The 15770-nt window shown below is 36.2% G+C and overlaps 2 protein-coding genes across 2 annotated transcripts; both read left to right on the forward strand.

Moving 5' to 3' along the window:
* Positions 1-2315: 2315 nt before the first annotated feature.
* On the forward strand, positions 2316-6363 carry LOC100792995 (transmembrane emp24 domain-containing protein p24delta9). The gene is made up of 4 exons (XM_003551695.5): positions 2316-2741; positions 3562-3774; positions 5301-5377; positions 6088-6363. The coding sequence occupies exons 1-4, from the start codon at positions 2520-2522 to the stop codon at positions 6230-6232; spliced, it is 657 nt and encodes a 218-aa protein (XP_003551743.1). The 5' UTR covers positions 2316-2519; the 3' UTR covers positions 6233-6363.
* Positions 6364-6853: 490 nt separating this feature from the next.
* Positions 6854-9057, forward strand: LOC100793516 (pentatricopeptide repeat-containing protein At5g06540). The gene has a single exon (XM_003551696.5). The coding sequence runs from the start codon at positions 7015-7017 to the stop codon at positions 8479-8481; it is 1467 nt and encodes a 488-aa protein (XP_003551744.1). The 5' UTR covers positions 6854-7014; the 3' UTR covers positions 8482-9057.
* Positions 9058-15770: the final 6713 nt, after the last annotated feature.

Below are 15770 nucleotides of genomic sequence, written 5' to 3' on the forward strand. Positions count from 1 at the left end.
AATTTAAGTCACCAAGTCCTCAAATATTGATAACTATACATTGAAGATATTTCCCATGTTATTTTATAATTATCTGAATACTCATTTTTTCAATAAGTAATTTTTAAGAATTAATTATCATTTTTTTATGAAGTGATCACGTAACTTTTCTTAAATCAACTATCGTATTTAGTTTTATTTATATTTTTTATTCTTCTCAAATAATATTATTTTAATTTAAATCTAGACCCAACATATGACTTTGAAAATATATTTTTTTATTAAGATAAAAATTAGATTCTAAGATTTTATTGTAATCTTGATAATCCCAATTTAAATTTATTTTAAATTTTAATGTACCATATCAAATTAATAAAGGTAAAAAATTCTGAGTTTTAAAAATTTTATCTGAATAATTTATTTTGATATGATAAAATAAAATATTGACCACAAACATTAATAATAATAATGGTAGTAGACAGGACATAATTGTTGTTTCTCTCTTCTCTCTCACATATATATATCTGTCTCTCTTTAAGCACCTCCCATCATCACCCTCTCAATTTCTCTCTGCACGCCTTCATTCCACCTCTCGCCAACAAACCAAACCATTAAGCCATAATTAAATTAAATTTGCTACTACCATACCATCATAGTGATTCATAGCACTGAATTTTTGTTGCTAGCTCCACATCATGGGTCTCGAAATCCTAGACGAATTACAACCGTCGTATAAACATTCACTCTCTACAACGACATTTGTTTTTAAGACGTGTGTCCACCTTCTTTGAAATACGTTTTCCAACGATATAAAATGGGATTTTTCTAGTAGGAGACCTTGGTTTATCCAAAGAGTTTCCTCAAGTATTTATCTTTAGGTAATCATCTTGTGGCAGCAGCATCCTTTTAACATTGCTTCTCTCTCTCATGATCGTTGCGTACTGTGCCCCATATATAGTATAACTATATAAGTATTAAGAATTTACTAAAAGTATGTAAGTATTTAGTAAGAGTGCGTATACGGATAGGGTTCGACCTGTTAAAGGTCTAGGCCCCTAAGCTGAATCAGATAAATTCAGTTTGTAAAATAAATATTTAAAAAAGTGAAAATGTATAAAATTAGAAGAAAAAATGACTCTTTTTTTTTAAGTTAAATCTATCAAACTAGAATATATATACCAACATTTTACACATAATAAATTTAACAACAACAATCAAACTCACTAGATTGGATTTAGATAAATTAAAAGGATAGTTGCTGAGTCTATAGATAAAACTCGCTAGATCTATGGAATTAAAAATCAAACTAAAAAAAAGAACCCTATTATTTACAAGATCTATGAGCTTAAGAGGCCGATCGCAGATCTAGGTCGGTGAACCCATTCTTAGTATTTAGGAACATGTATATAGTTCAATTTTATAACTCTGTTGGTTGATGATGGTACTACTGGTACCGTGTAAAACTCTTTTCTCAATATAAACTTTTCCTTACAAAAAAGCTGTGCTTGAAGATAACATATTAACTTGATGTGAATACATTTAGCCTCATAAATTATTTTCATAAATACTATATTAGCTGGAACAGATTCAGGAATGTATTAAAGGGGTCAATTTTTTTTACAATATTATTTAAATATATATAATATGTAATAAATAATAAATTTAACAAAAATATTAATTTTTATTTTTATGTGTAAAATTAAAAAAATAAACAAACATCAACTCAAAATTCTATTTCCATCCTGTATATTAGATATTTGATTAATCAAATAAAGTCAGATAAGATTATTAAAATTGACAAAATTTTTCTTCTAAATTTTGGCACTGTTGTATTTTAAGACCATCAATCTCAAATCTTCATAAATTAGTTATGTACTATAATCCAGATTTAATATAGATTGTAAAAAAAAATATAGTACGATATTTTAATGAATAATTTTTAATATTTGTATTAATTGTATAATTTATTAGATAAGACAGTATAAAATATTTTTTAATATATTCAATATATTAATTTTTTTATTTAATATCTTTGTATAAAACAGTAAGATGATAATATAATATATTTTAGGAGGATATATACAAGTTTTCTCTTTTCCAACAAACAAGTTTAGAGAAGATATTTTCTTATTGAAAGTTAAGACATAGTCAGAAGTTGGAAATTGGAAGGATATACAAACATTTTTTTTAAGAAACGAGAATTATAATATACATCATTATATTTGATTTAATTTAAATAGTTAAAATAAAAAATCATATGTTTTTTAAGTGATTGTATAATTATTAAATAACTTTTAATCTTAATATCTATGTATGTCTGACACAAATTTAAATTTCTTCATTAATAAAATAACACCTATATTCTCAAGTGATATATCTCGTTTAATAATAATAAAGTAAGAAATTTCTCATATTCTGGTAGTTAACCGTTAGTTATGTATGCATTTCCCCGTTTTTAGTTCGCCGCAGCTCTTGTCGTTTTGATTGATTACAATTTCATACAAAAACAAATCCCAAATTGAGAAGATTCCGTTGCCGTAATGTCAAATCCAAATCATATTCATATTCTTCGTGTTCTTCTTCTCGCCCCTGCATTGATGGCTAGCATTGTGAATTCAATGCAGTTCGAGCTGAAATCCGGTCAATCCAAGTGCATTTCCGAGGATTTGAAGAGTAACGTCATCACCGTCGGTAATTACTACGTTCTTAATCCCAACAACGATGGATTCCCCATTCCTGATTCTCACAAGATCACTGTGAGGGTATGCTATTGCTCATCATGGTTCAATCCTTTTGGATCACACCCTTTCAGTTTCAATTTTCCAAATTGGGATTTTTTTTTTCCTACCATTATCTTGTAGTACACTTGAATATGTTTTAAAATGAGTGATCATTTTAGTCATGCTGAAAAATTATCTTCCACTTTCATTTCTAAAAGAAATTATGAAATCATTATCTTTTGTGCTTATTATGCCTAACCTCTTAACTTAAGGTCTCAGGTTGTTCGGATTATCCCAGTACATTAAATTTAGAGGAAGAACTTTATTATTTATTTATGATGATTATATTTTGTTCAAGCATGATTATCTTCAAAGAAGATACAAGTGATTTAGAAAAAAAGAGAGGTTAATTGATTGTCTCAAGTAGTAATTATCACTGGATGTGGTACCATATAATTAGTAACCTGAAACCTTTAAATTTTTCTAGATTATGAAATAGGTTTTATTTATCAAGGTTAAGATGGTTTAAGGATGATGGTGAAAATCAAAGAAAAATATTTTATAGACAAAAATTAAAATCCGCTCATTTTATTAGACCACACATACTTAAGCCTTCTGTTATTATGAAATAACCTTAAAATGGTTTTTTTTAAGTCTGTTAAGGTAGAAAATGTATGAGAATTGAGAACAAGCTAGAACAATTGAATCTCCAATGGGTTAGTTGGTATCTACTTCTTATAAGGTTTCTTAATTGTTTTATATATATTTTGTTTTTATTTTGGCTTTGTCTTTGAGTTTTCTGAATTTCAAATGTCTCACTTTTTGGCATATATTGGCTTTGTATAACGGGGTTAGTTGCCAGGTGCGTTCACCTTATGGGAACGATTTTCACTATGGGGATAGTGTGCATTCCGGTAATTTTGCATTTACTGCAGCTGAGGCTGGTGATTACACTGCTTGTTTTTCGGTGCCATCCAATCTCAACCTTGCGGTAACTGTTCTCGTTGATTTTGTTTGGAAAAATGGGTTTGCTGCGAAGGACTGGTCTAAGGTTGTCAAGAAGGGGCATATTGAAGTAAGTCTTTGAAGTATTATAATGTTCCTTCACATAGAATTCATATATGTATGATTGGTACTTTTGGAGGAGCATTTTGGAGTCTTAGCAATTCACCATAATGAGTTCTTTGTTACATTATGACTGATTAAACTAAATTATGTTTATTTGGCATTTTTATACTTGGTATGCAATGCTGCTATCATTTCATTCTATCAGGAATGCATATACAAAGAATTGCTTCATCTTGGTTTGAAGAAGCGGAGAGGAGTCACTATGAACTATTAATAGTTCATATTTCACAAGCATGAAATTAGCTTAAATTTTGAATTGATTTTGTGCATTGTAAGTGTGAAGGATATGATGCCTAAAAAGCGTTCAATTTGGATAAACTTCTCAACAAGCTCTTCTAGGAGAAGATATAAAGAAAACAAATCAATCTTCTCCTCCTGTAAGTTAAAATCAAGTTATGTACTTTAGCTATTAGAGAAGTTAGATGGGAAAATTTCTAAAAAATTAAGATGCATAAATTGATTTTAGCTTAAGAGAGAAGTTTGATTCATTGATTTACGTCTCATTTTCTTCTCTTTTAAGTGCTAGTTGAGAAGTTTACCTAAATTGAGCTTTATTCGAATTTCTGTATCTTGTTTCAATAGAGCACCTTTATTTATTATTTTTCACATATACTTTCATAATTTTGTGGTAGCGCGCGTTAACTTTATTTTGGATTTTCGTATCTACACATAAAATTATAAGTGTTTACTACTTCGGTACGTATCTTGCATTTCTGTTTATCTCGTTTAAGCCAATGCCAACAAAAAAAGCAAATTATATGATGCAGGAGTAAAATTGTTTGAGCTTGAACATAGGTAGATTCTGCTTAGCAATCACCTGCATTTTACTTATTAGCTCTAATTTCCTTATGAATTTATCAGCTATATTTTGCAGAGCTCATTAATGTGCTTTTAAGTTTTTCTCTCGCAAATTGGATTGGCAACTTGTTGGTGTAGATTATATTTAATCAATCAATAGAAGATAGGACTATTATCATAATGTTTTTGTTTACCTTGTTCCTCTTTTAAAATTTTATTTTTTTGTTCACTTTTTCTATGACAATTACACATTTATATTTGCATAAAAAGCCAAATGGATGGAACTAAAGAGGATAATTTGGGTTGCATGAAAGGGACAGGATGGAGCTAGCCAAACCTGTAAGACAAAGGCTATAGGTCATTTACTCCGATTTAATGTCACATTGTGGTTGTGGATCCAAAAAATTTCGTCTGCTAGCACATTTTAAACTATGAATGTGCAACTTTCTATAGTATGACATCGAAGAACACTAGTATGAACTGAAAAGTTAAATTTATTTTAGTGTGATTACTTATTTCCGTCTGTCATTGTTAGATTTCCTGAAGTTAATCAACATGAATAAGTAAGCTAATTCTAAAATTTCAACCTACCTTTGCAAGGTAAAGGGATGTCTGATTTATATATCTAAATGGTCTTGTGTGTTTTTTCTAAAATTTTGTTTCTTGACATCTTAGGTAATGGAATTGGAGTTACAGAAGTTGAATGATATTGCCTCATCTATCCACGACGAGATCTTTTATCTTCGTGAAAGGTATAAATTCACAGTTTCTGCCTACAAGTTTACTGGTGCTGTTGGTGTCTTTGATATTTCAAACAATGCTTCTCCATGTGATCTGGGTTTTACTAGGCTCATTCAAAATCTCTTTTAAATGCAAAATATATGGAACATGTTGTTGGCTCAAAGGAAATTGGAATAGTTTTCAGAAGGATCTCTCACTGTATGCCTTGTGTCAACAACTGCCAAGTGTTTATACCGTTCAAGAGTGATCCGATACATGTTGTCATGCAAAACTATACTATTCAATTAATTGTCTTATTCTACCCAAAAGAGTGATATGGATGAAATCACTTAACCTATTAACCCTTTCACCAACCAACAAAACAGAAAGAAGGAAAGTTCAAAAGAAAATATGTGACATAAGTTTTTTTTGTTTGCCGTGGCCGTAACAGATTGGTGTTCATCAGAAAATTTCCATTTTTTATGATCATTCTCTCCTGTGCTCCACCTTTATGATCCACCTTCTTTACTTAATGTTCTGTGAGAGGGTCATAAATGTGATAACAAGCCAAGGAGGGAATGGTGTAATTGATACATGTCAGACTCCTATTTTATGTTATAAGCTTTGTAAGGTGTGACTTCACACGGTCACGTTTGCTATTGGAGACCAATCTTTTTAATTATTCTGAAGATAGAGTTTTTGCTGAATTTTGATGGCATTTTACTCCATGTGGCTGATATAGGGAGGTAGAGATGCAAGATCTTAACGACGAGACCAACACCAAGATGTTTACCTTCACTTTGGTTTCTATTTTGGTTTGCTTGTCTGTGGCTGGTTTGCAACTATGGCATTTGAAGTCATTCTTTGAGAAGAAGAAGCTAATCTAAGATGGATTTTATTCTTTTTGGTTAGCTTGGTTCTTTTTCTAAATTGACTGGTTGTTCCTAATGTATCCATATACCTGATTTAGATTATGTTTCTTTTATAATTTATATTGATAATAAGTAGTTGCAGCCAATTTTTATTTTGTTGATGGGATGTAACAATGAATTAGTCTATTTCAGATTTTATTTTTCTGGATTTTTTTTAAGGTTTCAGTGAGCCATATTAAGCATACATCTAAAATTTTCTCCATAGCTCAGTTGGATTAAGCTTACATTTCTACATAGTCCAGTGATTCAGAGTTTTGAAAAGCAAACTAAACTAAGACGACTAGTCAAATTGGAAAATGGATCAACTATAAACGGAGTTGGGTCTAACAAAAGGGTTAGTATCCTGCAATATGTTGAACCATGATTCGAATAATGTTCTATTCAAATAAATATAGAATCAGACTTGAGAAATACATATACTAGTCAGAAAATAGAAAAAAAAAAATCAATAAGAATCAGTCAAAAACCAATGAAAAATGTTTAACATGATTTTCTTTGAATTTCTTTAAATTAAAATAAACTTAAAATACGTCATTTTCTTTTTAATTTTAGATTTAAGCTTATTATTAAAAGAAAATATATATCTTTGAAACTTTAGACTTTTTTTAAACAATCAAACTCTCTTTACAACGGAACACAGACAAAAGGTCACTACAATGAATCTCCTTGTATCATTCATTTCGATGTTGAGTATCTGAGTATCAGTGTATCTGTGTGTGTGTTGCACTGAAGCAACAATGGGAACCACCACTGTTGCGTTCACCCTCGCCCACATGGCAGAGAGGTGCACGTGCATGCGCGACCTGAAGCTCCTCCACGCCCACGCGTTCCGCACGCGCCTCCACGACCACACGGTGGTCCTTGGCAAGCTCTTCCGCTTCGCCGCAGTGTCGCCACTCGGCGACTTACGCTACGCCCACCGCATGTTCGACCAAATGCCCCACCCAACTACCTTCTTCTACAACACCCTCATCCGCGCCCACGCCCATTCCACCACCCCTTCTCTCTCCTCCCTCTCCTTCAACCTCATGAGGCAAAACAACGTCGCCCCGGATCAGTTCTCCTTCAACTTTCTGCTCAAGTCACGCTCAAGAACCACCCCTTTGACTCACCACAACGACGTACACGGCGCGGTTTTGAAGTTCGGGTTTTGCCGTCACTTGCACGTCCAGAACGGTTTGATACACTTTTATGCCAATAGGGGGATGACCCTTTTGGCAAGAAGGGTTTTTGAGGATGTTCTGCAACTGGGTTTGGAGGTTGATGTTGTGTCCTGGTCCGGGTTGCTTGTGGCACACGTAAAAGCTGGTGAGTTGGAGGTTGCAAGGAGGGTGTTTGATGAAATGCCCCAAAGGGATGTGGTTTCATGGACTGCCATGTTGACAGGGTATTCTCAGGCGAAACGGCCTAGAGAGGCACTAGAGTTGTTTGGGGAGATGAGGCGCTCTGGGGTGTGGCCGGACGAGGTTACCATGGTGAGCCTGGTCTCGGCTTGTGCGAGTTTGGGAGACATGGAGACGGGGATGATGGTTCACAGGTTTGTGGAGGAAAATGGGTTTGGGTGGATGGTTGCTCTTTGCAATGCCCTCATTGACATGTATGGGAAGTGTGGGTGCTTGGAGGAGGCATGGCGTGTGTTTCATGGGATGACGAGGAAGAGCTTGATCACATGGAATACAATGGTGACTGTGTGCGCAAACTATGGGAATGCTGATGAGGCATTTAGGTTGTTTGAATGGATGGTTTGTTCTGGGGTTGTGCCTGATTCGGTGACACTTCTGGCACTTCTGGTTGCGTATGCTCATAAGGGGTTGGTCGATGAGGGAATTAGATTGTTTGAGAGCATGGACAGGGACTATGGAGTTGAACCTCGTATTGAGCATTATGGTGCTGTGATAGATATGTTGGGGCGTGCAGGGCGATTACAGGAGGCTTATGATCTGCTTACAAATATTCCGATTCCATGCAATGATGCTGTTTGGGGAGCTCTGCTTGGAGCCTGCAGGATTCATGGTGATGTTGAAATGGGGGAAAAGCTTATAAAGAAGTTGTTGGAGTTGAAACCAGATGAAGGGGGATACTATATTCTCCTGCGTGATATCTATGTTGCTGCAGGTCAGACTGTAGAAGCCAATGAGACGAGGCAAGCCATGCTGGCTAGTAGAGCTAGGAAAAATCCTGGTTGTAGTTGGGTGGAAGGCTGAAGTTTAGGTGTACATTCACAGCAATCATCATGCAAGGCAATGGTGATGCCCTCTGTGCAGTGCAGGCTGTAGAGTTGTTCTCATGGAATCCTCTATATTTCTGATTTTTGCCGCTATATTGTTGATACAGGGCAGAAAATCGGCAAGTAGAATGGTCGAAATTATTTTTAGATGACCTAATAACTGTTTTCATTGACTGTTCTACCTCAAATTCAAATCATTTGATCACTTCTTGGAGTCTCTCTCTTCCATTTTCTGTTGAGCCATTGCCATTTGGCACTGTTGAAGATTTTCAGGATCCAGTACTATTTCTGTATATATCTCATGAAGCAGCAAGTTTGAAATTTTCTTGCAAATGAAAGTTAATGGTTTTGTTCTATAATGAATTAAACAAGCAGAAGCTGATATCTGACTCTAGATCAGTGCGCATATACCATTTCTCAGTATGTTGTTCAAAGTTTGGGGCCTTGAGCCGTTAGAGTCTGAATGTATTTTCTTTGGAGGAACAAGGTCTAACCATAGATACTGTAATTAGTAGTAATGACAAAATAATAATATTGTGCTGCTGATTGTTGACGGTTTTAATGTTTTATCAAGACCTAGTGATAGAAGAGCTATCATTCACATTTTGTGATCTTATTATACAATACATCAGGGGAACATATATGATTTCGATCAGATTTGTTCTTCAACTTAAAGGTTTCCACCAAGGGAATTACAATGGGGAGTTTGTGTGTGCCTTTGCTTCTAACTTGGGTGTATGTTTGATTGTCAAAGTGGAGCTTTGGGCAATTCTTATTGCCATTATCTTGGCTCTGTCTAGAGGTTTTTCTAAGCTGAGCGTTGAATGTGGTTCAGCGACAGCCATCAATATGATAAATTCTGGAGTGTGTGTTCACCACCTTTGCTACACCCTCTGTTCAGTTCAGGGACGCTTCTACCAACTTGGGAACAACTCTGAATTTTAGGTGCTATCATGTGTTTCGGGAAGCAAACTCTCCAGCAGATGCAGTAGCTAGTCACGGCATGTCCATAGACACAGGGATTAAACTTCTTGATAGTATTCCTGACTTCATTTATCTTCTTCTGTTAGCTTATGCTTCAGCAGCTACTTGGTATTGTCGTTAGTTTGTGTTGCTTGGCCGATGTGCCCTTTTATCAATAAAATAAAAAATAAAAAAAGGGAATTATGGTCTTGTACTCCCCTGATGATACAATGCAGTGAACACTTTTTTAATCTGTTACTTTGTAACTACCTTTGCTACAACCTATATTATCTGGAAGAGAATATAAGGTTCAAGTCTCCACTATATTAAGAACATTCAAACCAGCAGGAGTGGTGGTTCTGTTTTCCTGGGCACCAAAAATGATTTGATTATGGTAAATAATCTGTTCCTTTTATTCCAGTGCTCATAGCTGTCTGTGGTGAAGCCCTTGTTCTGAACCTTCTCAATGATATTGCACTATGGTTGTTTGTCGAGTCCTATTTATTGTTGTTAAAGTTCAATGTTTTAGCTTATTTTTGCTTCCCAAAACCACATTCGTTGTATATGCACCTTTCAGATCTGTCGTTATCTTTTCTACCTGGGGAAAACTCGGACAATTCAGTTGGAGTATAACGATGCATCAATGAATATCATCTGGAACTTATTCTTTTAACTAGGTAAAATTTAAATGAAAATGGGTATTATTGTGAAACAGTTCTAGATTACTGCAACAATTATGAATGTAGGCAGATAGTCAACTGCTTCATGTTGCCAGAAGATTTGGATTTGAGAAGTTTGATTCGAAAAAAAGAATGGGATGTGTTTTACTAACACCGTGAATATGCTGATGGAAACACTCTTCGCTTGCCTTAAATGCAAAATTTGTTTGTTGAGTGAAGAAGTTTAAGTAATTTTATCATAACTTTAGGTGTTTTGGACCTGGTTGCGGTCCATCCAAATGAGTAACATGGTGTAGAAAATTGCCAGATGAAGAAGCTGAGCAGTTCCTGATGTATCCTTTCATTGATCCAGAACCAGAGAAACCTTGGCTTGCTCAAAGGAGGGCCCTCAGGATTTCATATTCTGCTTGAAAATTTCTGAGGACGCTTGATGAGAATGTTACAGTCAATCACAGTTTATACGCTTAATGTCTTGGGTGTCGGCTTAAGAAAATATGGCATGTTTGCATCCATGTGAAGTGCTAGATGATGCGCTATCCTGTATGAAATCTCCCACGAGGTTATATTTCCTTCATTGAAGAATTTTGTGTGTAATAAGTAGAATAACAAGAGCTTCATATTTAAGATATAGATGAGTTAGTTGTTCACATTGTAGGAATTCCTTCTCAAGACTCATGTTTCATACTCACCCACGGAGCTGATGTATTTTACAAAAAATTCAGGTCAGAAAACGGGTATCGGATCAGAGCAAATTCAAATAAGATAGTCACAAGTTTGGATGATATAATTGTTTTTTAGATTCATTATTTAGTCAGTTCATTCTTCATTGGTTGAACCGTCTAGTATTATTTGAGTTAGTCTGGTTTAAATTGGTTTGAAGTTAGTTTAAATTGGTTCAAAATGCCCTTTGAATTTGATCCATCTAATTTTAAACAGTCTAGTTATTTGATTGATTCAGTGGGAGTTTAATAACACAAGTACTAATAACTAGAGACATTAATTGTAAAAGAGAACAATGGTAGGTGAAAATAATTTCATAATTTTGCACATCGGGGAAACATGGGGACAAACATACTTGGAGTTTGTCATTTTCTAAGGGAGTCATTTTATCACTGCTATTAGGTTCATTATGTTACCACTCTCAATTTACTTGTAATAGAAAATTGAGAATGGACCATGTCTCAAGACCAAAGGAGAAATGATCTGGTATTGGCTATTAAGGGGGGGAACCTTTGGAATACTCTTGAGACAAGGAAATCAATGTGTAGATCACATGGCCAAGACTGGATCACATCAGGATGAAAATTTTCAAGTCTGGAAATGCCACCGGTAAGGAATGTCTAGCCTTGCTAGTGTGTTTTGTAGAATATGCTTTTCTGTTTTTGTTTCTAGATAATACAGAAGAAAGACCTCAAACCAAAAGCTTCACTGCCTCGCAAGCATGACCATTTCTAGACAACCTGGTCGCCAGTACATTAGATGTGACAACATCAGGTTTAAAACCCTTTCCCTTCATTTCCTTAAAGACGCTAAATGCAGTAACAAGATCACCCTGAAGGCAGTACCCATTGATGTCTTCCACCATCTCTACTGCATCCTCCACTTTCACCAACTTACACAAAGCATCAAACACAATGTTGTAGGCCACCCCATCAAGAAGCATCCTGGATTCCTTCAAATCCTTAAACTGGTCCACCACCTCCAAAGTCATCCCCATCTCCCCAAACAACGAAGAATGTAGCTAACAACCACCCAATTCGCCTTCACACCCCTCGAAACCATCTCATCGTGCAAAGCCAAAGCCTTGAGCAGATTATGACTCTTACAATACCCATTAAACACACCCCGAGCCTCATCTAACTTCTTCATCTCATTACTAAACCCGCGAACAACCTCGTATGTATAAACCTGTAAAGGCGCATTCCCATTCCTAAATGCCTGCAACACCTCATACCCCAAATCAGACCTATGATTATTACAAAGCCCCTCAATATAACCAGCATAGCAATACGAATGAGGAATCCCGCCAACTCTCTCCATCTCCTCAAACACACAAAGGGGTTGTTTCAGGTCACCCTTTTTACACAACGCCTTGATAACAATTGCATAGGTGTAACAATCGGGGCTAAAGCCAAACCTCTTGAGCTGCTCATAAACAGCCAATGCCTTATCCACCTCACCATGCTCCACCAGCCGGTTGAAGAGGAAGTTGCAAGTGAGGACATCAGGGACGATTCCGCGGCGGCGTGTTAGGAAAAGGAAATCAATGGCCTCATGAAACATGTTGAGGCTGACACAGCTTTTAATAAAACCATTAAATGCTCTAAGCAAGAAGCTGTTGTTGTTGAAGTCTTGGAGGAGTGTTTCGAAGAAGTTAAGGAGGGGAAAGGGAAGAGGGTGGTGGTGTTTGATGAGGTGGAGGAAGAGGGAGTCTAGTTGGCGTTGGAGGTTCCAACAAAAGAGGATTTTGATGATTACGGCGTAGGTGGAGATGGGGTGGTGGAGGTGTGTGAAGAAGAAGGGGGCGTGGGAGGGGTTGTTGCGGAGATGGTGTAGGGTTTGGAGAACGTTGAAGGTGGAGAAAGAAGAGGGAGATTGTTGTTGGGGTGGTGTGAAAGGGGTGTTGTGTTGGAGTGGACGAGTGCAGTGGAGGCAAATGGGTGTGAAAGGGTTGTTAAGGTGGGTTTGTGAATGGCTTTGAAGGGAAGGTTGAAAGCGCAAAGCCGCATGAGCATGGAGAGAAAAAACTACGATTTGCTATTAGCAAGGTTTTAACCAGGTTTTTTTTTCGGCATAGTTGTTTTGCAATTACAAATTATGAGTGTTTAAATTTTTAAAATATACGTAAAACTTTAAAATTTTCTGTTATGAGAAACAGTAGATTTTGATTTCTGAATTTTTTAGGACAAGTGCTATCACTAGATGCAAAAATGATAGTGATGAAGATAAATTCTCTGTGTAAAAAAAAATAAAAATAGAATCTTTATCTATTTTTATCTTGCTTCTCGAGGATAAATTTTTCTTCATTTTTTATTTATGATAACTGAGTCCTTGTTGAATTATCTATTCAGCCAAACATACTTATAGACACTGTGTCGTCGAGTTCGAATATAACAAATAACTTGTATTTAATATAAATTTTTATTATATGAATTATCAAGGATAAAACTCTAATTTTAATTGAAAATATCACTAAAAATAATTAAAAACATTACTTCTTGTTTTTCTCATGGAGTATACATTAATGTAATAATGCTCATCACTTTTTTTATATTTTGGCTTTTTTATTTTGTTTCAAAATCATTAATGTTTGACAAATTTTTAGTTTTATTAATTATATTTTTTAATTATATTCTTATTTAATACAACAACAACAACAACAACGCCTTATCCCATTAGGTGGGGTCGGCTACATGGATCAACTTCCGTCATAATGTTCTGTCAAGTACCATACTTCTATCCAAATCATTAATTTCGAGATCCTTTTTTATAACCTCTCTTATAGTCTTTTTGGGTCTTCCTCTGTCTCGAATTGTTTGTCTTCTCTCCATCTGGTCTACTCTCCTCACTACAGAGTCTACCGGTCTTCTCTCTACATGCCCAAACCACCTAAGTCTATTTTCCACCATCTTCTCTACAATAGGCGCTACTCCAACCCTCTCTCTAATAGCTTCGTTTCTAATTTTATCCTGTCGAGTCTTACCACACATCCACCGCAACATCCTCATCTCCGCTACACCTACTTTATTCTCATGTTGGCTCTTGACCGCCCAACATTCTGTTCCGTACAAAATCGTCGGTCTTACTGCAGTCCGATAAAACTTTCCCTTTAGCTTGATCGGTACCTTTGCATCACATAACACCCCCGATGCTTTTCTCCATTTCATCCATCCTGCTTGAATGCAATGATTCACATCCCCTTCAATTTCCCCATCATCCTGTATTACAGACCCAAGATATTTAAACAGTGTGACTTGAGGGATAATATGGTCTCCTATTTTCACCTCTGAGTTAGAAACCCTCCTTCTTTTGTTGAACTTACATTCCATATACTCCGATTTGCTTCTGCTTAGGCGAAAGCCATGTGTTTCTAGAGCTCGTCTCCAAGTTTCCAACCTCTCATTCAACTCCTCCCTCGACTCTCCAAGGAGGACTATGTCATCTGCAAAAAGCATGCATCTCGGCGCTATCTCTTGGATTTGTTCCGTGAGGACATCCAGAATTAAGGTAAAAAGGTAGGGGCTAAGGGTTGACCCTTGATGTAAACCAATTGTGATGGGAAAATCGTCTGACTCTCCACCCTGTGTCCTAACACTAGTCGATACCCTATCATACATATCTTGGATAGCTCGAATATATGCAACCCTAACCCCTTTCTTCTCTAGAGCTTTCACAAAATCTCTCTAGGCACTCTATCATACGCTTTCTCCAAGTCAATAAAAATCAAGTGCAAGTCTTGTTGGGCCATGCGATATTGCTCCATCACCCGCCGTAATAAATAAATCGCTTCCATGGTCGACCTTCCCGGCATGAAACCAAATTGATTCTCAGTAACTTGAGTCTCCTTTCTTAATCTACGTTCGATCACTCTTTCCCATAATTTCATGGTATGACTCATGAGCTTGATTCCCCTATAATTTGCACAATTTTGTATATCCCCCTTGTTCTTATAGATTGGCACTAACGTGCTTCTCCTCCATTCCTCCAGCATGCGTTTTGACCTCATAATTTCGTTAAAGAGTTCGGTGAGCCACTCAAGACCTCTATCTCCATGAGTTTTCCACACTTCAATAGGTATGTTGTCTGGCCCCACCGCCTTACCATTACTCATTCTTTTCAACGCTTCCTTTACTTCCTGTTTCTGAATCCGACGATAGTACTTATAGTTCCGGTCCTCTTCTCTTGTGTCTAGACTGCTAGAGTCATATCCATATCCATCATTAAATAAGTTGTGGAAATACGCCTTCCACCTTTCCTTGATATCCTTTTCATGCACTAAGACTTTGCCTTCTTCATCCCTAACACACTTTACTTGATCCAAATCTCTAGTCTTCCTCTCTCTACCCTTAGCAAGCCTATATATAGATCTTTCTCCGTCCCTGGTTCCTAGAGCTTGGTATAGTCCGTCAAAAGCTTGGGCTCTTGCCTCACTCACCGCCTTTTTGGTTTCATTTCTAGCTATCTTATACTTATCCCAAGTTTCAGAATTTCTACACCTAGACCACTCCTTGAAACACTCTTTTTTTACTCTAACTTTGCTCTGAACATTTTCATTCCACCACCACGATTCTTTACCCCTAGGTCCAAAACCTCTAGATTCACCCAACGTCTCTTTAGCCACTTTAATAATCTCTTGGTGCATCTTGTTCCACATATCATTTGCACTTCCTTGTGATTGTCCACACCAACCCTCCCATATCTTTTGTTGGAAGATTCCTTGTTTCTCACCCTTCAAGTGCCACCATTTGATCCTTGGTGCTACCAGAGGACTTCTTCTCTTTGCCCTATCTCTAATTCTTACATCCATAACCAAAACTCTATGTTGGGTAGTCAAGCTCTCTCCCGGGATAACTTTACAGTTCAAGCAATACTTCCTATCAGACTTCCTGATAAGGAAGAAATC

The sequence above is a fragment of the Glycine max genome, chromosome 18 (assembly GCF_000004515.6).
Source record: "Glycine max cultivar Williams 82 chromosome 18, Glycine_max_v4.0, whole genome shotgun sequence".
NCBI classification, from domain to species: Eukaryota; Viridiplantae; Streptophyta; class Magnoliopsida; order Fabales; family Fabaceae; genus Glycine; species Glycine max.

Coding starts and splice junctions, on each gene's coding strand:
- LOC100793516 (XM_003551696.5), top strand. CDS start 7,015: ATGGGAACCACCACTGTTGCGTTCACCCTCGCCCACATGGCAGAGAGG.
- LOC100792995 (XM_003551695.5), top strand. CDS start 2,520: ATGTCAAATCCAAATCATATTCATATTCTTCGTGTTCTTCTTCTCGCC. Junction 3,775..5,300: donor TCAAGAAGGGGCATATTGAA/GTAAGTCTTTGA, acceptor TTGACATCTTAG/GTAATGGAATTGGAGTTACA. Junction 5,378..6,087: donor ATCTTTTATCTTCGTGAAAG/GTATAAATTCAC, acceptor TGGCTGATATAG/GGAGGTAGAGATGCAAGATC.